Below are 24,532 nucleotides of genomic sequence, written 5' to 3' on the forward strand. Positions count from 1 at the left end.
CTTAAAAAAAGAGGTGCATTGTGAAAAAATAAAACAAATAAAACAAAAAGTATATATATATAATAAATCAGTAACTGCATTCATAAAAGATCCACAACCAATGCTCTACAGATAAGATGTGCAACCTGCTTGTGCTCTAAGCTGTGGCTTAAGGTTCAACAGCCTCAGCATTCAGTGAAATTGTTTTGTACTGTATGCTAATGGAACCATAAGGTATAAATGTGGCAATGTGGCTAAATCCAGCAAAGCTGCATAATTGGGGGAAGCACGTGTATTCACTCAGTGTGCAAGAAATCGCTGTCAATAACAAATTATGTGCATTTTAAAGTCATTATTCAACCGAACAGTGTAGCAACATACTGTACATCACACAAACACCATCATCATCACACTTGATTAATGCGGCATGAATAAAGATGAATAAAACTGTCATCCTTGCCCAGTGTTTGATAATATTTTGGCCATAAGGTATGCATAAAATCATTTTTATGTAATGACGAAGAGGAGCAAAACAAACATTGGTCATTCATATGCCGTTGTTCAGACCAAAATCTGCAACTGCAAACAGTAGAATGAACCATTTGAAGAACACCAAGCTACAGCATTTCATATAATAATACCGCAGGTATTTGGTGGTGTTCTGATGTGTTGAATAATGATTAAGGTGTTCAACTTTTTAAGCAGAACACATAAATATGTTATATGTACTGCAGCTCGTGCCTGCTTAAAATGGTTAGCCACAGGACCTGAAAATCATACAGGCTACAATACACATCAGAACACTACTTCCTTTATTCTGACTAGTTTGTTCTGGCGCCATATACAAATAACTTTTCCCACCAAACACAAGTTGCTTGCCTCATTTCTATATAGCATTAAAGCAAAAGCGTTTTTATTTTTAAATTGCATATGCCCTTAAACCGCCCAAGTGTATTTGACTGAAATCAGTCCTAGCTTCCCTATGGGGTCAAAATGAGCTTTGCTTCTCTAAACATACTAAACAACATTTTATAGTTGAACAAGTGGTATTCATAAAAAGATAAATAAAAAATGTTAATGGAAAAACAGAAACTCGTTGCATACAGATAACCGAGAGCTTTATTTAAAAAGTTTATTGTTTTAAGAAAAACAGACTTTCCTTCTCAAAAAATTATGTATTATGAAATCTACAAAGCAAATCTTTCAACATAAAATAAAAGGGTTGAGTATTAGTCATGTCATTGGAAAATTCCACCCCCCCCATACCCCCATCATGAAATGAAATTTGAAAGAGAAACATTTAACTTATGCATTGCAACACCATGTATGCTACCCAACTCATGAAGAAATTATAATTGTATATTCTGGCTTATTGAAGAACAAGTTCAACAATTCAATAAAACATTTCCTTGAATTAAAATTCTGCTAGTTTACTGTGCACAGTAAAGAACCCAGAGGTTAATTGTGCATTTTCACAGTTTAAAGAAGTTAGCCTTCAAGTTAGCCTTTTTTTTTCCAAAGGACAGAAACTCTAGGTTTCCATGGGCCATTCTTTCTAGAATTGTTTATTTAGAAAGCCAACAAAGATCTCATCAGCAAAATATTACATTCATAAAATACATTTTCAAAGAACGTTTTCTGTAGTATAAGCTGACAGACAGTAAAAAAAATTCCAATTTGTACCAAACTCATTGTTAATTGCTCCCCCTGTGCTACCAAAGTAAGTTCAAATGAATATTTCCTAGTAGGTCATACAATACTTAAAAATGGCAGACTCATGTGAATATTTAACATGTATGTACACTTTGTACAAACCATCACATAGAGATGCTTGTCACGTAGATATAAATTAAATCAGGCGTGTAAAAAGAAAGCGGGAAAGGAAAGGAACGCTGTGATAACTGTAAGGAACAACCACGTCCTTCGGGGGAAGCAAACTGACATTTCCATTTTTAAAACTGAATGCCGTCAAAAGGCGCATGGCCTGTCACAGGAGATTCCACGCTGATGAGGGACACCATGGCTCTCAGAACAACCACAGTCATCGCCATCGGAGAGCTCCAACTCGGGTTCCGGAAGGGCAGGTGTGGGGAGGGTGGGGAGGGGAGTCTCTCTCTCTACTTCTTCTTTTTCTTCTTCTTTGGTGGACCCTGGTCGGAGCTGCTGCCGCTGGAGTCGGAGTCGGAGTCGGAGGACGAGGACGAGCTGGAGCTGCCGCTGCTGCTGTCGTCGTCGCTGCTGCTGCTGCCGTCCGAGGACGAGCTGGAGGAGTCCTCGCTATCCGAGGAGGAGTCGGAGGAGGAGCTGTCCGTGTCGCTGCTGCTGCTGGAGCTGCTGGAGCTGGAGCCAGAGCTACTCGAGTCCTTCGGCCTGCAGGAGGTGCAGAAAAAAAACATAAATACAGAGAGCTCCGTAATGTTTGGGACAAAGACTTTTTTTCTCCCTTTCTTGATTTGGCTCTGTACTCCACAATTTTAGATTTGTAATGTGGTTAAGTGCACATTCTCAGCTTTCATTTAAGGGTTATTTTTATACACTTTGGTTTCACTACGTAGAAATTACAGCACTTATTATATATAGTCTTCACTACTGCTTGTATTTTTGCATAGACTGCGTTGTTGCTGTTCTTGTTTGTGTTAGTGTTAATCAGTTTAACCTACAGGGTCCAAGTTAAACTATGCGGTTGTTCCCTGCACTTGGAACGGTACTTCTCTCTAGGGTTTTCGACACACTTGTTACTGGTTATGGTTATACACTTTGTTGTACGTCGCTCTGGATAAGAGCGTCTGCCAAATGCCTGTAATGTAATGTAATAATAAGTACAGAGCCAAATCAAGAAAAAATATGTCTTTGGCCCAAACATTATGGTGCTCAGTATATTTACTTGATTTTGATTTTATAGGTCAAAATGTAAATGTAAATCTCCATAACATCGCTCATGAATTATTCTGAGATTTTATACAAGTACACACATAAAAATATTTAGGATGAAAGTAAAGTCTAAATAATTGTTTACATGATGGTCGTCTGATGAGGATGAATGACATAAAAATCAGAACTGCAAACGGAAAAATAAATGTGGAGCGGAGGGGGAAAAAAGCAGGAAAAAATACCTTTTCTTCTTCACTTTTTTCTCACTGGACCCTTCCTTTCCTGGTCTGTGAATAAAAAGATGAGCACATAATTTTATAATACAAAACCCTGCTCAGGAAATACATATTAAGGGAGGTATGCGCTCATAAGGTTTGGACAAATTAGCACCACTCCATGACTTTGGAGATATGGCAAGTCAAAGTCATGGAGTAATGCTAATTTACCTTTGTCAGCCCACATCTCCCTTAATAATGATCCGAGACAAGTGTGATTCCGGTTCCAGGAGATTCTTATAATACCAAATAAGCATGCCAAATCACATTAAAGTCTGTGATGACGCAGACCAACAGTGTGTTGAATTGACCCAGACTTACCCTTACACTAGCAAAATTAGCAAATTAGCTGAGTACACTTACGGTTTAACCGTAGATTAGACCACAATAAAATGTTTTATGCTGGGATACAGGAACAATTTTCAGCTACCATTTATGAACTTATCAAGCAATGTACCCAAAATATGAATCAATAAATGAGTGGGCTAACTAAGTAAAAGCAGAAGTTGCAAAGAAATCAAGAAATTGATACAGCCCTCCTTGCCCGCCCCTTTAGTAGATCCTACGTTTCTAACAACTAGTTAGCTTCACAATGGCTGGTCAGGGACATCAACCGATTAGTGGTTTAAAACAAGAAAATACACTTAAAATTACTGGAAAGTAGCTTTCCCAGTGAATATTTAATTCCACCTCATACACATATCTGTTGTATATTATAGGCATTGTGGGTTTGTAGAGGTTTTTTTTTTTATTGAAACAAAGTATAAAAAACACAGACAGCTGGTCTGCAGACAACAGAAGTTCACTCCTCAGTTTAAAATGTTCTGAAGACCTCAATTTTCATTCTGAGTGGATGAATCTTTGGATAGACTAAACTATCTCTGTAACCGTCACAATAATGACAACCAGGTATATAGCTACAAATCTGCCAACATCTTACAAATGTTCGCCTCTGTTGCCCACGTAACTACAGTGAATGAGTTACTTTACGTTACTCACCCAGGCACCACTGCCGTTGCGGTCTCCGTTTCTTTCATCTTCTGTTTCATCTGTACTGTTCTGGAGGGTCTGTGTAGGTACTTCCTTTTCCCAGTACACTCGTATGTCCAGTGTCCGAATTCCAAGCACTTTTGACAGCGAACATGTTGTTTATTCGCCTCCCTGTTGTTAGAAGAAGATAACAAGCATGTATACCTGTATGTTACTTAATTCGTTAAAGTGACTGGCAGGCACTTTAAGTTACTGGGTATTACAGCTAAATGGCTAACCGGCTAACTCGTCTCACAATCCTCAGCTAAATTTCAGTCAGTTCTGTGACTGCCATCAAACTAGCTTAAATACGTTTACCAACAAGCGAGAAGGTATTGATAAATTAAAAGCTCATAATACAAAGTGTAAACTTTATAGCCAGTTCCAACCAAGTTAAGCACACACTAGCCTTGTTTGTAAGCTTGCTAGCTAGCTAGCAACAACATCTCGTTGTCCGGCGGGATTTCACAAAACGTGTATTCTTGTTGTTCTTTAACACAACAGGCTCAACAAATACAAACTATGAAAGTAAGTTTATAATTGTTCATAAGTTAAATAAACAAAACATTCAAGCTAAAAAGTAATGTGGAAAAACTTACGCCTGCCTACGAGCAATTATCCTGTGCATGGGCGTCGCCATCTTGAATGTCCATGCGTGCTACTGCGTCCACAGCGATGCGACGTCGTTTTGTGATTACTAATTATGTATGATAATATTTATTTGATGTGGTTATGTCTACAGCACCAAGAATACGTTTTATTTTACGAAAGCACATCTGTCGCGCTGCCGTATTTGATTTGACCATTTACATGGATTACAAAAATACATTACAATACACGTTCTTAATTTAGGTTGCGCAATAGGGAACCGCAGCGTTGTCCAGCACGAGATGTTCAGTGAATTTGACTAACAGAGAGGGGGGTAGTCGTCAATCCACATCAGTAGCCTATCAATAAAATGTCAATTGATGGTCACGGTATTTGCAGTCGTGCGTTTTTATTTTTACATGGCCAAACTGTTATTGGCAATTGTAAATGTGTGAATGTGCTTAACATTTGCCACATAATACAGTCTATACATTTTGTAATACAAATTCAAAGCATCATATAAATTATTGCCAAAATGTGTATAAATTTGCAGATCTGTCTTTAATTGACTGAGAGCATCCTGTATCCTTTTTTTAAATTAAGGTTTAATCTGCCATGTGTTCATTTTACCAATGAAAAGTAACTAAAAAAAACTCTATGGGAGAGAATACAATTCTAAATATATTAATAAACACTGAAAATATGAGATCTAATGTGCTGTACAGTGGCTGCTGGTGAGCTGGAATAGGAAGCCAAAAAATAACCTGACGTTAAGTAGCCAATTAAGTGCAACTTGGTTACCTTGATCAACAACCAAACAACTAATTAACGGAATAATAAGTAGCCATACCAGTAGGCAGGCCTATAGGCAGCTATTCCCATTGTTATTATGTGTTTTAGCGTTTATTTTTTCTTTACATCACAAAATTCAAATCTCTAAAACTCATTGATTATTATGATATGCCAATAAACATGCCTCAGGTTATGCCACATTATTGTGCTGATTTAAAGGTAAGGCTTTCACCCCCCCTGTTCCAGCTCTGAGGCCAGGCCCTTTTTTTTTTGCCCCTTTTAGTCGCCTGTTAAAGATGCACCCGTATGTGTCCATTGAATGCTATTTTGATTCCATCTTCAATCTATCCCAATTAACAAGAACATAAAGTAGGGCATCACTCCTCCAAGAGAAATGCCATAAATAATATAATGAGAAGTTTTTCAACATCCTTGATGAAGGCCTCATTTGGGAATATTATTTCTCATATACTTTTTTTTCTTTCAATGCCAGCTCCAAATGCCCAGCCAGCCATGCATATTTTTGTTCAGCAGACTGCCAGTGAAGCTCATTGCTTTGGAAGACTACCCTAAGTTCAAGCATTACGGACCCTAGCAGTCTGCGGACACCTGATTGCCCAGAGGATTCCTACTGAAGCAGGAGACAGGTACAATCCTGCCATGTGAAACCCTTCCTCCCTGGGCAACGCTTAGGCCAGGGGTGCGGAAAGAGGGCCATTTTGAATTTCATGACAACTTCTGCTCTTAATTATTTAACTAGCCCAAACATTTACTAATTAATACTTTAGGTACAATCACGGTGCTGTGAAAATATTCCCTCTTGCTTATTCAGTATTTTGATTGGAAGAATGGTGGCGTGGGAAAGATTTGATCTTCAGGAAAGTATATCGGAGCACATCAGGAGGACTGAAAAGTGTCTAGTGAAATAGTGGATTTTTTTATGGCAACTGATTTTAATTTATTTTAATCTATGGCCATGAAAAGAAACAGTGTTATGTAAAATGTGTTAAAAGCTAGACTCTTTTTTATTTGTTTGTTTTTATTTTATTGTTGAGGGCCAAAAGTTGAATGGAAAGGAATAAGATTATCTGGCCATAATGGCTATGAAGGCATTTGTTATTTGTCTTGTTAAAAACTAGCTGTTTATGTATTAAAGTTCAATAACACAGTTTATTGGTTGTGGACGCATTTGTCAACTATTCAAACCCCCCCACCCATCATGCCTGTACTATAGCACAGTTCAAGTAGTCGCAAGATCGCTGAACTGGTGGGGGAGGAAGGGGGGGTGGGTGGGGTGAATTATTATATGGCAAGGTGGGATATGGGCTTGGCATATGGAACCGCTGCTTGTGTGTCCTTGGCAACCAGACTGCATCATGGCTCCTCTGACCTGTCTTTGATGAGCGCTTGTTGTCACTGATGTTACCGTAACGAAAAAGGAGCGCTGGGCATCAACACTTTTGACAGGAGCTGTCAAACCTCTGACTGCAGCAAGGACGAGTAACCCTCCTACCCGTCCCGTAAATTACACCCTTGAAACTGTATATTACATTGGCGAATGGGTCACTTAGAATCACGGACCAACACCTGGACAGCTCTTCAGGAAGCACACTGCTGCTCCTGAAATTTTATCGGAAGAATTTTTTTTCCCAATTTACCATCCTTTCAAAAAAAGAAAAAGAAAATGATATTTATTAACGAACGTAAATTTAAAGCATCCGAGCTGTCAGTACTCTGCATTACACGTATGGTGCAAGAATTGAACCACCGTCTCCCCGCCGCCCCCCACATCTTGGTGACATCAAGAGCAGAAGATTTGCGCAGCGCCTGCGCTGAGCTGATGCTCGTGAACAGACGGGACAGGTTGAACAACACGCCCTTGCTGTAGAAAAGTCCAGAGTCGTCTAGAACAGTTAAAACATCGCGAGAAGATTGCGAGATTCACAGGAGGGCTCCCGCATCAAGCAAGCGCCGGCTTCCATCGTGCGAACGGCAGATAACACTGAAGTGGATAATGTATTGAAATATTTGTATAGGTCCGGGTTTCAAGTTATTCAATATTTTTTTATACATCGTTGTCGAGTTTGCGCATCGGGTTGCTGTTTTATTGTTTTAGAGCACATCAATCCATTTATAGTTAGGTATTTTCTTAAGAGATATCTAGCTAGCAAACGTTTCACATTATCAATTAGCTAAAGCTACAGTGAAAGATGTCAGTGGTAGGGTTTGATGTGGGTTTTCTGAGCTGCTATGTTGCTGTTGCCCGAGCCGGAGGCATAGAAACCATAGCCAACGAGTACAGCGACCGATGTACACCGTAAGTACAAAAACGTATATATTTTATTATTGTACATCTTCTATTATTTTTCATTAGCATGGACCTTCTTTATGTGTTAATGGAGGTAACGGTGAGGTTGTCTTCGGTAATGCGGCCTTGCGCATTAGCTACCCTGCAAGCTAGCGAGAAAAGGAGTGCGGATAACCGGAGCACACGTGAGTGCAGCACATCATAGTCATTTTTGTAGCTGCTAGCAAGCGTTAGCTGTGTCATTAGTGGAAGTCTAGTCATTCATCGTCCGAATTTTACGTTAGCAAACTTAATACCTATTTAAGACGTGAAAATGCTGATGACTTAAAATGGATTTAGCTAGTTAGCTAGCCAGCTAGCGGTCTGTGGTGCGTGGTCACGGCCTTGGCTACGAATAATTGAGAAGCGGGTATCTAGTTAGTTAGCGAGCTAACGACGTCCGGCAGCATTAGAAGCGATCACTATTTAGAATACAAGTCGCCTTATCGTCTAGTTAATTAGGCGGCCGCAGACGGGTTAATTTTTTAAAATAAGGTAATGAACGACACCAAAATAAAATGCACAATAGATCAAATAGTTGAATATGTTCTATAGGTATTAATTTCCCGTGTGTTAGCTGTTAATGTAATTGGTTGTAGCGCAAGAGCTTCATTGGCTCGTTTTCGAGGGGGTTCGAGAGTGTTCGATGATAATTCGACTCCATCTAGCTACGTCATGAGAAAGGGAAAAAGCACGCTCCGTTGTGGCGATGACAATGCGATGATGGTTGCCTCTGCACCGCGGTGTATGAAGCAGTTTTGTTCCTAATTGCTGACCCCGAGATAGCTGAAATTAATATATGTATGATGTAAATTATTTAATATACGAGTTAATCAATTTAATTATGCATTCAGCTTCATGTCGTAATAGTGTCAATTCTCGTTTGGTGAACGGTTATTCAGAACAATAACTTTCTTGCGACCCGTGCTAGGCACGTGATGCTAGATATTGTACATTAACTGTTGGTGGGCTTTTTCAAACCACTGACAGACTATCAGGGACATGAAGTGAACTAAGTTCAGTTAATTTACCAATAATAATTTCTGAATGTGCGTTTCTGGACTCTTTTAATGAAACGTTGTTATTATTATTATTAATATTATTATTATTATTTGCTCCATCGATTGGCCGTAGTTTGTTTTTTTCTTATCTTTGACTCCTGTACTGCACTGTCATTCCACCGCACTGAATGTCGATGAATCTCATTTCTGGAAGTCCCCAATTTTTTTACCATTGTGTTGAATGGCATCAGATTGCTACTGGTTGCGGTGCAACCAACGGCAACGTGTTTTGCGTGATATTGTAGAAGACTAAAGTTCTCACGCATAATATTGGGCTTAGTAATTGGCAGTTGCATTAGCATTTGATAGCGTTTCTACAGTATGAACTGTGCTTTGTCTGTTCCAGTTTTATAAATGAGGAGCAGAAGAGATAGAAATGCATTTCTGATAATAAAACGGGGCATATTGGGTAACTGTAGTACCTTAAAGTAATTTCTATATTATGAACCTCTGGCTGAATAATACTTTTGACGTCAATATGGGTTGTGTTGTTGTTGTTGTTATTGTTATTATTGGCAAAAGTGGCCGATCATTGCTCTTTCTGCAGTGTCAGTTTTCTGATGCACCATCTGTCTATTATCATGGTGTGAAGGTGATGTTATTATTTCTTGTTAAGTTAGCCATGAATTCTAACACCTCATAATCCTGTGAGCATATCTTCCACCTCCCTAAAACAATGCAGCGGTTGTGAACATGTTACTTCAACAGTTTCCCAGGGCCCAGTGTCTGGACCATCTTTTTTTTTTTTTTTTAAAGAATTTTAAAAAAGACTGATTTTAATTGGCTTGTTTCCTCTTGTCCTTCTCTAGAGCATGCGTGTCCTTTGGACCCCGCAATCGCTCTATAGGTGCGGCAGCTAAAAGCCAGGTGAGTTACAAAAGCGAAAGCATCCCCTGTCCCTGCTCCCAGCACGCAGACACGCAGTGACTGTGGCATCATGGTATTTATTGCCTAACAGGTCTTGCGTTAACGCTGTCGCCATACTGTTTCCCCCCCACGTCTACATCAGTTATTCCGGTTTGAATCGGTATTGATGTGTTCGCCCCGTTTGCATTCTTGTATTGTTTTTGCATTCTTGTGGTGTTTTTTGTCCTTGTCGCAAGGCTGGTTTCTCCTGTGACAGAATGTGTGTCTGCTTGCGCGTTTGCCAAACAGAAGAAATCCGCTCGCTCAGCTGAAATGTGCGATGAGATGTACATTTTCATATTACTAAAATGGTAATGGGCGTAAGCATATTTATGGATGTTGATGCGGGTTAGTTTTTACTGCAGCCGTTACAGTGAATCTGCTGTCCCGATAGGCCAGACACCACCAACCCCCATCTGAAAAACTTTTCTTTAATCTGAGAAACCAAGCTCCTAATTTTGCAACATAAATGGCCACTGACTTTGTTTTTGTTGTTCCAGGTTGTCACAAACTGTAAGAACACAGTGCAGGGCTTCAAACGTTACCATGGCAGGGCCTTCTCCGACCCCTACGTGCAGTCCGCCAGGTCCGGCCTCGTCTACGAGCTGGCCCAGATGCCCACGGGGACGACCGGCATCAAGGTAACGAGCGAACCGTCGAACCCTGCCCGAGACCGAAATAACGAGGGGGCCCATCCCGTCCCGTCCCGCCCCGTCCCGGAGCCTCAGAGCCGGATTATCCCCCCCCCCCCCTCGCACCCCTGGGCTTCCAGCCCTCCCAATTTTGAGCTCCAGGAACCGTTTGGCTCTTTCAGTACGACTGAATCACCAATTGACCTCATCTTCTTTTTATGTCCCCCCCACCCCCCCCCACTAACGAGTCGCTTGGGTACAGTGCAGCAGTTTTATTTATTTTCCCTCCGGGGTCCCGCGTGGCTCTCGGAAGGAGGGCGAGTGTTTGAGGGGGGCGCCTGTGAGTCCCGCGCTAACGGTACCTGGTGCTCCGCTGGCCCCCTGGCCGGTCTCCCTCCACAGGTGAAGGGTTTCGTTGTGCGGTTGTTATGGAAACGGAAGGCGGCGAGGTCAGAGGCGCACGCGGGATGAGCCCCAGCGTGGGGGCGAGGCAACAGAAATCGCACTTTAGCACGGCAGCTGCGAGCTCCATTTTGAGAACGGTCCTCAGAGGCCAGCGGTCCCGGAGTGCTTTGCAGTTTTGCTGCCGCGGGTTTAAAGGTCTTGACCGACCGTTTCTCTCCCTCTTAAATGGTAAATGGACTGCATTTATATAGCACCTTTATCCAAAGCGCTTTACAATTGATGCCTCTCATTCGCCAGAGCAGTTAGGGGTTAGGTGTCTTGCTCAAGGACACTTCGACACGCCCAGGGCGGGGTTTGAACCAGCAACCCTCCGACTGCCAGACAGTCGGTCTTACCTCCTGAGCTATGTCACCCCTCTTACGGAATAACAAAAGCCACCGTCTGTGCTTCATATCGAACGCACCGCGCGTCTACTCAAGCTGTGTGAAGTTCACGCGGAATTCGGTTGTGAGCGTTGGTGTGGGTGTGGTGTGGGTGTGGTGTGGGAGAGCGGGATGGAGGATGGTGGGCCCAGAAGTAGCCAAAGTTCTGACGGCTGCTGTTGCTTTGCCCGCAGGTGATGTACATGGAGGAGGAGAAGGTGTTCAGTATTGAGCAGGTGACCGCCATGCTGCTGACCAAACTGAAGGAGACGGCGGAGAGCGCCATGAAGAAGCCCGTGGCCGACTGCGTCATCTCGGTGAGAGCCTTTTCCCGCCTTTTTTCATAAAAATAAATAAATAAATAAAAACATTTGATTTGCGCCCTTCACAATGTTAATCATGATTTCAGACATAATGTTTTTTTTTTTTAAATAGAAGAAAAATACAGATTAGCACTGGAAACAACAGGAAATGAGCATATTGCAAGTTTCATGATTTTAACATAACTGCAATATTTTGGTCTTAATGGCTTTAGAATTGTTTCAATCTTTTATACTTTCTAAGTATGACATTAAAAAGGCCTTAAATACTACATTTTTTATGATTAGCAGATTACCTTGAATGAATATGATGATTAGCTAAAATTAAGAGAAGGTGATGATTTTTGATACATTTACCTTATTTTTTGAAATAGCACTTATAGCACATATTCAGTTTTCAGTTAAAAAAACAATTGTCTTTAGCATTCATAAAATAATTAATATCTTTGCAAAAAAAACAAAAAAAAAACAAAATATGTACATTTCCAAAACAGACAAGTTATTGTTTCATCAGCATTGTTACTGAATGGGCGTAGTGTGTCAGTGTTGACCTTACATTTCACATGGTTTGAACTGGGTCACGCCTGTGCATGTGCATGCACGTTTCCTGTTTTCTGTCCCCTCCCAATGTTAAAAGAAGGTCTACGCCCTTACGTGTGCAGCATCTTCAAATATACCTTATGCACCTTATCTGTAAGGAGAAATTGTCTTGAGGAATCCCAGGTGTTTCTCCAGTCTATATCATTATTATGAATTATTCCAAAAGAAAACTGCTGCGGGTTTAGAAACGATATTGCTTTGAATAATATTTTTAATACACCGGTTGGTAGCATTTGCACCCAATAAAGGACATGCATTACATATATATCCTCTGGGGTTGAATTAGAAACAATGCAATTTTTACCTTTAAAAGCTCACATCAGGAGCATTCCAGAACCATTTAGGAATGCATTAATCCCAGCAGTGTGTTCTCTAGCTGTGACGGAAAAGCTATATGAGAAAGTCTTTGTAAGTAAATGACTGACCATCTTTTATCAAGCAAAGTAATATGCCATTTTCAAAACATATCTTGCACAATGACTTATTTTTAAATGTAATATCTTGGATTGTCCAGATTAACGTACTTCTGGTGAGAGAAGTTGTGTGAATACATCATGAACCAGAATAGTAAATGTTGAAATGAAAGTTTGAGTTCTGCTGGCAACTTGGATGTATTATAATTACATCTCAGCCGCCTAAAGATATGATGAACACATGGCCAGTTATGAAGTTCTAAATTGAGTTGGGGTCTTTTACAAATAGCTTGATCCATTTGATTTTGAAGGTAGAGTTCAGGGAGGGGAAAAGTCTAGGACATTGAGGACCTGAACAACAAAGTTTGTTGATAGTGACACTATTTACATTGGGTGCTAAAGCAGTATGGATAAGTCTGGAAAGGCCTTCAACTTTGGTTAAGATGAGATGTTTATGATTTAGTTTAAAAACCAAAGCAGTTGTTCTGAGCACACCAGTTGTATCATCACGTTAATATTTCCTGAAAGCAGTGATTCATAATTCCATTATGGCGGCATAAAGAATATTTATTTAGTTGTAATGTAGTTTTTATTCATTTATGTTTTCTAGCTGCTTCTCGTCTGGCCTCCATGATTAGATCTGGGTTTCTGCCCAAGGGGAGTTTGTATAAGCTGATGTAGGGTATTGCAGGAAAAAGCGTGGTTTTGCATTTGAATTGAAATTTGAATACGCTGCTCGTTTCTTCCTACAGAATATGGAATATGCCACCATTCTTACAACCATGTTTTGCTATATGTTTTAACCCTTTTGGAGGGGTTGTTCTTATGGAACGTTTTTTCGAGATCCTAAGTCAGTGTTCTAGAATACTCTACTGCGTTCAGTTTCCTGTAGCGATTGTGACGTCAGCAGTAGAATGTTCAGTTAAGAACATTCCGATCACACATTGGTAGCCTCACACCTTAAAGGGGTAAACGACCTTAGAACTGCGCTCAGGTGCGTTGTTGAAACTGGAACGTAGAGTTTAGAATTCCAGAAGCGGTTTGTCGAATCACAGAAGTCGTGACGGTCATCTGCGAATAAAGAAAAGTTGTTCCTGTGCTGCGGCTGGTGGAGGGATGGGGGGGGGGCAGCGTGTGGTTTTGAGGTGGGCGAAGTAACCGGTGTGCCCCCCGGCCCCTCTGCAGGTACCCTGCTTCTACACGGATGCAGAAAGGAGGTCAGTCATCGATGCGGCCCAGATCGCCGGGCTCAACTGCCTGAGGCTCATGAACGAGACCACCGCAGGTACGTCCCGGCTGTGTTTTGGGGGGGGGTGTCTCTGAGATCAACAGATGGGGTGGGGTGGGTCAGTGGTATTTCTAGCATTGCTTAGGATCAGAAGCTTAGCGAGGTGGCGGGTGGGGTTTTAAAAAAATTTTTTTTTAGCATTGCTTTTGATCAGAAGCTTAGCCCCTGAAAGTGGGGGTGCTTTCGATCAGAAGCTTAGCCCCTGAAAGTGCGGTGGGGGGGGGGAGGGGTCGAGGGCGAGGTATTGGGAGTTGTGATCGTGGACCAGGCTGGGGGGGGCGGTGGTTGTCCTTATTTTTGTTGGTTTCACGGGCGCTCCCCGTGGCTCTGCTTTTTTCGAACAGTGCGTCCAGGGTTACTGCACTCCTTGGACATCCTTAAATTTCAAGGGGGAAAAAAAAGTGTTGATGGTTTAAAGTTCTTGAATATTTTATTGACGGATTTTGGCAGTCGTCCTTAAAAGATTCATGAGGACGTGCTTTGTGAAAGCAGTGCTCTAAGGAATGGATCAGAATCCGCATTCTACCCAGAGTAGTTTGGAATGGAATTAGATTGAAAGGTTGAAGAAGCTGATCCTAGGAATTTGAACTTCACACGTTCATACTGCTCTGCTTATGTAACCTGCTGTGTAGTTCTTGCCGTGAGTCCTTCAGTCTGTGGGAATGGGACCTTTAATAAAATAAGTAAAAGGTCTTGAATAGGTTGCACAGGTAAGTCTGGGAGCCCTGGAACTGGCTTTTAGCAACTGCCAGACCAGTGTAGCAGAAAAAATTTTGATTTTTGATTTTATTTATTTTATTTTATTTTATTTTATTTTATTCTAGTTAGTATATAATAATAATATGTTGGTTTTACTGTTGCTATATTCTTTTAATATACTTATTGTGTCTTAAATGTTTTTGTAATCTTGGCTACATTGAAAATGAGGGCCTGGCCCTCAATTGTTCCTCCGAGAATTAAACAAAGGTTATGATGATGACGATGATGGAAAAAAAAAAAAAAAAGTAAAATGTTGGAGAAGAGATCAGAGTTGACTGACTAGTCCACGGAATGCAAATGGCCACTTCTGATGATGGAGGAAGAGAGTGGCTAGCCCACAGTAGCTAGCCCTCTGTGGCCAGCCCTCTGTGGCTAGCTCTCCGGGGCTAGCCCTCTGTGGCCAGCTCTCCGTGGCTAGCTCTCTGTGGCTAGCTCTCCGTGGCTAGCTCTCCGTGGCTAGCCCTCTGTGGCTAGCTCTCCGTGGCTAGCTCTCCGTGGCTAGCGCCCCCCTGTGGCCAGGTGGTAACGGCGCTCCGTGTGCGTTCGCAGTGGCGCTGGCCTACGGCATTTACAAGCAGGACCTCCCGGCGCCCGAGGAGAAGCCCAGGATCGTGGTGTTTGTGGACGTGGGCCACTCTGCGTACCAGGTGTCAGTCTGCGCCTTCAACAAGGGGAAGCTGAAGGTGAGCGCGCGGCCGGCGGCGGCGTCCCGCTTGCCCGGGGAACTCGGGTTTTTACGAGCGCGGGTTTAACGCCTCGTTAGCGTTTGTAGCATCATAGCCTCGGTGTTTGACCCTGAGGTGGGCGGTAAGGACTTTGACGAGCGGCTTTAACGCGTATTCCCCCCCCCCCCCCCCCGTTTGCCTTTTTAAGATCCTGGCCCTGGCGTTCGACCCGGAGCTGGGCGGTAAGGACTTCGACGAGCTGCTGGTGCAGCACTTCTGCGATGAGTTCCGGCAGAAGTACAAGCTGGACGTGCGGTCCAAGCCGCGGGCGCTGGTGCGCCTGTACCAGGAGTGCGAGAAGCTGAAGAAGCTGATGAGCGCCAACTCCTCCGACCTGCCCCTCAACATCGAGTGCTTCATGAACGACATCGACGTCAGCGGCAAGTTCAACCGGTGAGAGACCCGGGATCGAAGTCCTATTACCTGTGCGTGCGTGCGTGCGTGCGTGTGGGGGAGGGGATACTCCGTGTGTGTGGAGGAGGGTGGTGTGGTAGGCTGTTTGGTGTGTGTGTGTGTGTGTGTGTGTGTGGGTGTGTGTTTTTGGGGGAGGGGTGGGGGGTTGGTAAGTGAGGGAGGGGCATACTTTGTGTGTGTGGAGGAGGGTGGTGTTCATGTGTATGAGGGTCGGTGTGGTGGGCTGTTGGGTGTGTGTTTGTGGGGGGTGGGGGTTCATAAACGAGAGAGGGGGATGCTCTGTGTGTGGAGGAGGGTGGTGTGGTGGGCTGTTTGGTGTGTGTGTGTGTATGAGTGGAGGGAGGTGTGTTTGTGCTGCAGGGGTGTGGTGTTTATGTGTTTGTGGGGGGGGGGTTGGTGGTGTTCAGAGAGGGGGGCACGCGATGCTGTCATTCATGAAAATGCAGGATGACACACAGCGAGCGCTATTAATAACGCATTACCGCCGTGTTCCAGCGGCCTGTTCGAGGAGATGTGCGCCGGGCTGCTGTCCAAAGTGGAGGGGCCCCTGCGCAGCGTCATGGAGCAGACCAGTGAGTACCGGGCCCGTGGGACCGCGGGGGGGGGCGGGGGGGGGGTGAGCGTGCGCTCTCTTAACGCCCTCTCTCTGCCTCCCGCGCAGAGCTGAGGAAGGAGGACATCTACGCGGTGGAGATCGTGGGCGGGGCCTCCCGGATGCCGGCGGTGAAAGAGCGCGTCAGCAAGTTCTTCGGGAAGGAGCTGAGCACGACCCTGAACGCCGACGAGGCCGTGGCGCGGGGGTGCGCCCTGCAGGTCCGCGTTCCTCCGCTTCCTTCCCCAACACCCCACCCCCCACCCCCGGCCGTGCCCTGTTTGCAGACCACAGAGCACTCGTGATCATTTCCCCCCCAAAAAACAGTGTCTCTCTGCGTTTGTTATGCACTGTACTCCTATGGTTTCTATGGGAGAACACAGTGATTATTTGAAGAGAAGTAAAAGAGTCCCCAGGAGAAAAAGGGCAAGCACAAACTCGGCCGGTGTGTGTTGTATAAGCCTGGCTCCTGATTCTCGGTGCATACCAGGGCACTTTAAATACCTTGGGCGCATTTTTACCGGAGCTCGCTGCGTTGGGGGAGAATTTCGCGGCAGCTGCGCAGCGCTGCGTGTCTGCGGCGTTTGATCTGTCGCTTCCGTCTCTCCGCAGTGCGCCATCCTCTCCCCTGCTTTCAAAGTCAGGGAGTTCTCCATCACTGACACGGTCCCCTACGCCATTTCTCTCAAATGGAACTCTGCCGCGGAAGAAGGTCTGAGGTACGAGACCCCTCTGCTCCACGTTTAAGAAAAAATTAAAAATTAAAAATGGCTCTGAGGTTGCCGCAAGTTTAAATTGCCAGTGATTAACATGCTGTTGCATGCGTGTGTGTGTCTGTGTGTGCGTGCGTGTCTGTGTGTGCGTGCGTGTGTTCGTTTGGTCATGTCTGTGTGCGTGCGTGTACACGCGTGTGTTTCTCTCCCTGTTTGCAGCGATTGCGAGGTTTTCCCAAAGAACCACGCAGCGCCGTTCTCCAAAGTGCTGACCTTCTACCGCAAGGAGCCCTTCTCCCTGGAGGCGTACTACAACACTCCCAAAGAGCCCCTACCCGCCCACCATGCGACGGCTCGCAAGCACGCCCAGGCCGCTCGCAGGCACGCTCAGCGCTCAGACGCTCGAGGGCCCTCAGGGCACCCCGAGGGCACGCTCGCAGGGCACGCGCAAGCACGCTCGCAGGGCTTCTCCAGGGCACCTCGAGGCTAGCCGCAGGGCTCGCAGCACCTGGCCGCAGAGCACGCTCCTGCTGTTTCCCACTGCTAGCGCAGGCTGCCCAACCTCCTTGGACCTCGTCCTGTAGGCTTTCATTTCAGTCATGATTCAGCACACCTGGCGCTGCTGACTGGAAGCTCAAAAAGATCTCTCTCCGTTGAATGAGGCGTGCTTTGTTAGGGTTGGACAGCCCTGCGTTCACTAAATGAATATGCATGAGCATATCCCGGCTGAGGTAGAAGTAAACAGGAAATTATGCAAAAAGCTTTTAAAAAATATTTTAATTATGATTTTATTCAATGTGATTGTGGGGCATTATCAGAACAGTGGGGAGCCTGTTGACAATTTCAGTGAGTTTCTTGCTATGAAGAATTTATGATCGTTTACCAGAGAATTATAGGAAGGATTTAAATCCTGAGCCAGGCAAGTTCCCTTCAGCTGCTCCAGTTAAATATAAGTGTAATGTGTGTGTGTGTGTGTTTTTAAAAAATAAATTCTGAGCAGAGGAAAGGAGGTCATATTTTAAGTGTAGACTGCTCACATCGTGGGAGGATTATCTTGATTTTTTTTGTACTTTGCTATGCACATAGGAGCTCAGTCTTATTCAGTGCAGCGCTGTTACCCCCCCCCCCCCCCAAATTAATAGAACAGGGGTGCACAACAAGGGCCGATCCGTTTCAGGATTTTGTGCCAACTTCTCTTCTTAATTATTCAATTAGCTCAATCATATCTTGATCTGAAAATTGCATAAGCACCAACTACAGCTGCACACTGCAAGTGTATCCTAAAGAGTGTACTGTGCTCAAGTCCAGGAGTTAACCAGCCTAGTTTATAGAGCTGTCAAAAAACTAAAACTAAGGTAACTGGTTGGAACATGCACAGCGTGCACACCGGCCCCCCAGGACCGGAACTGTGCACCCCTGACATAGGAGCTCAGTCTTATTCAGTGCAGGGCTTTTACCCCCACCCCCATTCATCTAAGGTTGGTTAGCATCAGAAAGGGGGGGGGGGGGACCTTTGCCAAATTCGATGAGACTTAGCCAGGGGGGTTAAACTCTCGACCTTCCGGTGCTGGAAGAGAACCTGAAACCGCTTTGGGCCCCTCCCGAGAGAGTGAGAGAGTGAGAGAGTGAGAGAGAGTGAGTGGACGGAGGACCATGGCGCTAACGCTGTTTTTGTCTTGTGGTGGTCAGGCCAGTTCATGGTCCAGAAGGTGGTGCCCCAGGCCTCGGGCGAGAGCTCCAAGGTCAAGGTGAAGGTCAGGGTGAACATCCACGGGATCTTCAGCGTCTCCAGCGCCTCCCTCGTGGAGGTGCAGAAATCCGCCGAGGGGGAGGAGCCCATGGAGACCGAGTCGGCCACGAAGGAGGAGGAGGTACCGTCCGTCCGTCCCCCTCCACCCCGCCCCGCTGTGTTCCGGAGCCTTCCGCGGCCTCCCGCGAAGCTCGGTTAGCGCGTCTAAAGCGAAGCCTGCGGTTCAGCAGGGGAGAACGAGGAGCGGTCGGTCGCGGTTTTGAAGACGCCAGACCTGCGTGTCTGAACACGGAGCAGTGCTCTGAGCGCGGGGAGGAGGGAGGGTGCGGTAGCGCTCTGTCCTGCTCTGTAATTGGCTGTCTGTTGAATGAACCAGGGTGTGTCTTGTCTGCGCAGCAAGTAATCTCTCTCACAGACGCTTTCTAGCCTGCAGGTGCTCTTGGCTTGTGTCCTTGGACCAGACTTTGTCATTGTGGGGGGGGGGATGGCTGGTTATTCATTCATTCATTCATTCATTCATTCCCCCCCCCCTTTTCTTTTGGAAGAACAAAATGCAGGTTGACCAGGAGGAACAGAAGAATCAAGGCGATAGCCCAAAAGAGAACGAAGACAAGAAGTCAGAGACTGAGGAAATGGAGGTTGGAGAATATTCCCCCCCCCCTTTTCCTTGTGGATAGTTGGCGTGATCCATTTTGTGAAATCCTGTGGAGTGGCATTAGTTTTATTTAAGCTCCTGTCAAGCTCACTCGTGTGTGCATAAAACTGCCCAAGCTTACAGAGTGAATTGAGGAGCAGGTGTGTTCTGTTGTACCTCTTAATTCACAACTGATGCCGGCCATGTACCGTGTACCTGTTCATAAATTCCAGACTACAACAGAAGAGGGAAAGCAGGAGAAGAAGACTGACCAGCCTCCACAAGCTAAGAAACCCAAAGTCAAAACAAAGACCATCGACCTGCCCATAGAGAACTCCCTGCACTGGCAGCTAGCCAACGACATGCTCAACCTCTTTGTTGAGAATGAGGTAAAGTATCACGTAGCAACAAGAAGCCCTTGAGTGATGGGCTTTTGTAGATGCATCTTTGTTGCTGCTGCCCCCCCCCCCTCCATTTTCTCACTGGTGTCATTAGATGTATTTATAAATTGCTATTTTGGACTATGCAGTGCATATTCTACACAAGCATACAAAACATGCTGTTCTGTCCTAATATTAATGTTGCTTTGGGTCTGAGCGAAATTGCACTCTGGATTCCACTGAAAAATGAATTTTTAAACCTTCATCAATAGAAAGTGCTTGGGGGAGGATGTAACCCAAATAAACAGTAAATTAAAAGAACTTGCGTAGATTGAAAATGTTTTTTTTTTCATTGTGTTAACTTTTTTTTTTTTTTTCTCCCCCCCCTCCATTTTGGCTCAGGGCAAGATGATCATGCAGGACAAGCTGGAGAAGGAGCGCAACGACGCCAAGAACTGCGTGGAGGAGTACGTGTACGAGATGAGGGACAAGCTGCACGGGGTCCTGGAGAAGTTTGTCAGTGAAGCTGTGAGTGTTTACACCCCCCCCTTTAGCTCACTGCCTCACCCCACCCCGAACCAGTCTGGTCTTCAGTGACCTACCTCTGCAGTACATGCTCTTTACAGCTCTAATGAGAATAAAGCAACCGAAAAATACCCTGCCCCCCGAAATGAAGAAAAAAAAAGGAGGCTCCTACTGTTATGGTATTGGTACAGTGTAGTGTAGTGGGATGATAGTGTAGTCTAATGGATAGGGATGGGCTTATAACCTAAAGGTTGCAGGTTCGATTCCCAGACACGCTGCTCTTGTACCCTTGAGCAAGGTGCTTGACCTGAATTTCTGAAGTAAATATATCCAGCTGCGTAGACGGATGCTGTGTAATAGTTGTGCGCGTCGTGTCTCGAAAATGGTGACCACAAAACCTTTTTGCATTTACGAAGGCAGCGTAGCTTACTGTTAAAACCCTCACAGGCTTGACGGGTCGGTTGGTGAGTTGGTTGTGACCACCGTGACCGGTTCATCATCGGTGGCGTGAGGTCTTTCTTAGCTGATTGTTTTTGTCGTTTTTAAACCCCCCGCCGTGTAGGACCGCGACACTTTTTCGCTAAAACTGGAGGACACCGAGAACTGGCTGTACGAAGACGGGGAGGACCAGCAGAAGCAGGTGTACATCGACAAACTGGCCGAGCTGAAGGTAGCGTCGTCGTCTCCCTGTTACGCTGTTTTTGTGTAAATAAGCGAGTACCCTTGGTTACAAAATAAATACGCTCGAGGTGGGGGGGCGGATCGAGTGAAACGTTCCGTCGTTCTCGTCGCAGAAACTTGGCCAGCCCATCCAGGACAGGTTCATGGAAGCAGAAGAGAGACCGAAGGCATTTGAGGAACTCGGCAAACAGATCCAGCAGTACATGAAGATCGTTGAAGCCTTCAAGACAAAGGTATGCGTGCGCTGTCACTGTCGTCATGGAAATGACCCCACGGTGTAAGAAAACCGTGAACTCTGATTCGTTATCGGCTTCTTGGTAACTTTTTGTCGTCGTTGTTTGTGAAATGGCAGGATGAGTTGTATGAGCACTTGGATGAGGCTGAAGTCACTAAAGTGGACAAGACGGTGAACGACGCCATGATCTGGATGAACAGCAAAATGAACCAGCAGAGCAAGCAGGATGCCACTGCTGAACCCGTGGTCAAGGTCCGAGAGATTAGAGCCAAAACGAAGGTATGGTTCTCGACCCCCGGTGTCTGATGTAGGGGGCCAGTCCCGTTGTGCAACTGTCGATTAACCCTTTATGGTGTGAGGTCACAAATATGTGATTAGAACATTCTTAGCTGAACATTCTAATGCTGATGTCACAATCACTGCTGGTAATTGAGAGCGATGGAGTTCTAGAATACTGACTTGGAATTTAGAACAAAACAACCTGGACAATTAGACTGTTATCATCTTGGAAAGTGGGGGGGTTACAAAATATGACATCGCTCAGTTCTGTCACCTGCTATAATGGTGTACACCCTCCATTTCCATTACCCCCCCCCCCCTTCACACAGGAGCTGTTTTCCGCCTGCAACCCCACCGTGACGAAACCCAAGCCCAAGGTGGAGCTGCCCAAGGACGAGAAGTCCGGGGAGCAGAACGGCCCGGTAAATGGACAGGAGAACGCGGAGGCCCAGCCGGCCAGCCCCGATAAAGGGTCCGCGGCGGGGGGTGCCGGCCAGCCCGCCCCCGAATCCACGGAAGGCAAGCTGCCGGAGATGGACATTGACTAACCCCCCTTCCCCCCCCCCCCTCCTCCAACTCCCTGCTCGCCACGGGTTCCATAAGGTGCCCGAAATATTAGCCCCTTTGACCATTATTTGATGTTATTTAGGCAGTCTGATTCTTTCCAGTAATACTCTCAATCTGCCATCATGGCATGTTCCTCTTTTTTATTTTTATTTTTTTGTTTTGTTTTTTTTTTTTTTTTTTGGTTTCGTTTTAAAAAAAATGTTATTTTATTTAATTTTTTTTTTTTTAGTTTTTGGTTTGGAAAATAAATTTACTGCATATCAATCAGCCTGTTGTGTGACATCAAGATGTGAGCGCTGGGTGGAATCCTGCGCTCTCCTGTGTCGTCGGAACGTCCGGTTTCATAAAGTTGTTTTTTTCTCAACATCTCATCGCCTCAGCTCTTATTGCCGCTGTTTGAGAATGTCAGCTCCAGAAGTAATGAGTAAATTAGAAAATAGAGTAAATTATATGTTCAGGTTTATGTGTTTATTCCCCCTCCACCCCTTCCTTAAAAGGCACCTAGGGTGGTTCTGTCAGGAAACCCGGTTTTAAAGTGTTTGGATGGGTTTGGAAATCTACATGTTAAGGGGCTGGTGATTCGATCTAATCCAAACACTTTCCCTGGTTTTTTCATTTCCAAATCCATGGTGACTTTTTGTCCAGCAACCTTAAATGAATGTCTGCCTCCAATTAGATACATGTTAATAGATAATCGCAAGGTTAAATTGTCGGAGAGAAGCCCTATGTGTCCTTTAAGGTCATGGAAATGTTGGATTGATGTTTGTAGCACTGCAACTTAAAAAAAAAAAAAAAAACGTTAAATAAAAAAATTCAATGTTAATACTGTATGGGAAATGAGCGCAAGATGGCAGAAATATTACGCTAGCAGCTGTTCATGGAATGTTGAATCTGAAAAATTGTTACTGTAAGACAGTATTTTTTCAATGTTTGAAGGCAATTTCTGGTTGAGCGTATGACCTTGGTTTAATAGAACGATGAATGGTAGCATAAGATACGGTGTTTCCCCCCCTCCCATTCACCTTAACTAGGTATCTCTACAAATGTGGGAGGGGTTAAGGCACATGTGTAAGACTACTAAGATCTGTCAGTAAAGGTAGAAAGAAAAAAAAGCAAGTAAATTTTTTTTTGACTCTGACTGTGGTGATGGGATTCCTTTCTGTAGATCTGTGTGTTGTTTCCCGAACAAAAAGCATTTCAACTGAACTATAAAAAAGCGAAACCTGAAGTTTGTCTGTCTGTTTTTGACTAGGTTTTTTCAATACCACGATTGTGACCAGCTGTCCCGTTCAGAGGTTATAGGTACCTCTCTTTGAAAGGCCCAGCACAGGAAACTAGCAGCTGGATAATTTGGCCGACTGCTCAAATATTGGGACAAATTAACAGGTCAAATTGTTTGACTCATTGCTTTTTTTAATTTTATTTGTTCATTTATTTTTATATGGTCCTTCAATGGTTCACAAAAATGCAATTACTGCTGACTCCTTCTCTTCTGTGACATTAGAATCTTTTCATATTGATACAAATGTTTATACCCAGAACTAGAGTGAGGAAATGCTTAAATGGCTACAACACCTTACAAGCTTCCTGTCCCAGTGCTCAAGTTCAAAATGAAGATAACCCCCCTGTACAAAACCTTGGTACCAGGGGAGAAAAGTCCAGCTGTCCGAAAATGAAAGTCCTAACGTGTTTCTTCCACCCATGAACCCATGAGCCACCTGATTTCACGGATTCTACCTCCTCGCTGAAGGATTGTGCTAATTGGAAAATTCAGGTGACTGGAACGAACTACTGGGGAGTGCTTTTACTTTCTGAACCTGGATTTCTCCACCTCTGATTGGTTCCCCACTCTACTTGCCATTTGATTGGCTCAGGGAGGCTTTTCAAGTCTCATGTCCTGTCCTTGTCCCAAACCGCCTCTTGTCCTTGTCGAAAACTGTCCTTCTTCCCAATACTTCAAGGCAGGTTTTTCCTCTTGTCCTGGAAAACCAAGAATTTTTTCATTTCAAAATCTATAGCTGTTGAATGAGGTGTGCTTTGTTAAGGGTAAAGCCACACATCTTCCGACGAGAAGGCAGGGGCATCTGGACTAAATTCAATAAAACTTTCAAACTGCATATTACCAATAACAAAAAAGTAGGGACCGAAATGGTAAAATTGCAGGTATGCTGGTTTGGCTGGTTTCCTGCATTAAATCCTACTATTTATCAGAAAGGACAAATTAAAGCATATTTCTGAAAGGAAACGGAATCATAAGGATTTACTAAAGGGAAGATCATTCTGGACACTTTGAGGAAGCTATACATCGTTTGGTCTCAATCAGGGCTGAAGCTATAAACATTCAGACCTT

The 24,532-nt window shown here is 44.5% G+C and overlaps 2 protein-coding genes across 2 annotated transcripts; one reads left to right on the plus strand and one right to left on the minus strand.

The window, feature by feature from the left end:
• Positions 1–1,080: 1,080 nt before the first annotated feature.
• On the minus strand, positions 1,081–5,059 carry zcchc10 (zinc finger, CCHC domain containing 10). The gene is made up of 4 exons (XM_064349887.1): positions 4,754–5,059; positions 4,125–4,286; positions 3,093–3,137; positions 1,081–2,349 (listed from the first exon to the last, which is right to left on the minus strand). The coding sequence occupies exons 1-4, from the start codon at positions 4,792–4,794 to the stop codon at positions 2,097–2,099; spliced, it is 501 nt and encodes a 166-aa protein (XP_064205957.1). The 5' UTR covers positions 4,795–5,059; the 3' UTR covers positions 1,081–2,096.
• A 2,373-nt stretch (positions 5,060–7,432) lies between these two features.
• On the plus strand, positions 7,433–23,410 carry hspa4a (heat shock protein 4a). Its single transcript, XM_064349891.1, has 19 exons — positions 7,433–7,851; positions 9,752–9,809; positions 10,349–10,489; positions 11,502–11,624; positions 13,826–13,925; positions 15,237–15,370; positions 15,561–15,805; positions 16,322–16,398; positions 16,488–16,639; positions 17,031–17,137; positions 17,351–17,487; positions 18,821–19,002; positions 19,427–19,519; positions 19,749–19,904; positions 20,298–20,423; positions 20,983–21,090; positions 21,215–21,334; positions 21,454–21,615; positions 21,945–23,410. The coding sequence occupies exons 1-19, from the start codon at positions 7,745–7,747 to the stop codon at positions 22,161–22,163; spliced, it is 2,547 nt and encodes an 848-aa protein (XP_064205961.1). The 5' UTR covers positions 7,433–7,744; the 3' UTR covers positions 22,164–23,410.
• The last annotated feature ends 1,122 nt before the right edge of the window (positions 23,411–24,532 follow it).

This window comes from Anguilla rostrata, chromosome 9, assembly GCF_018555375.3.
Source record: "Anguilla rostrata isolate EN2019 chromosome 9, ASM1855537v3, whole genome shotgun sequence".
NCBI lineage: Eukaryota > Metazoa > Chordata > Actinopteri > Anguilliformes > Anguillidae > Anguilla > Anguilla rostrata.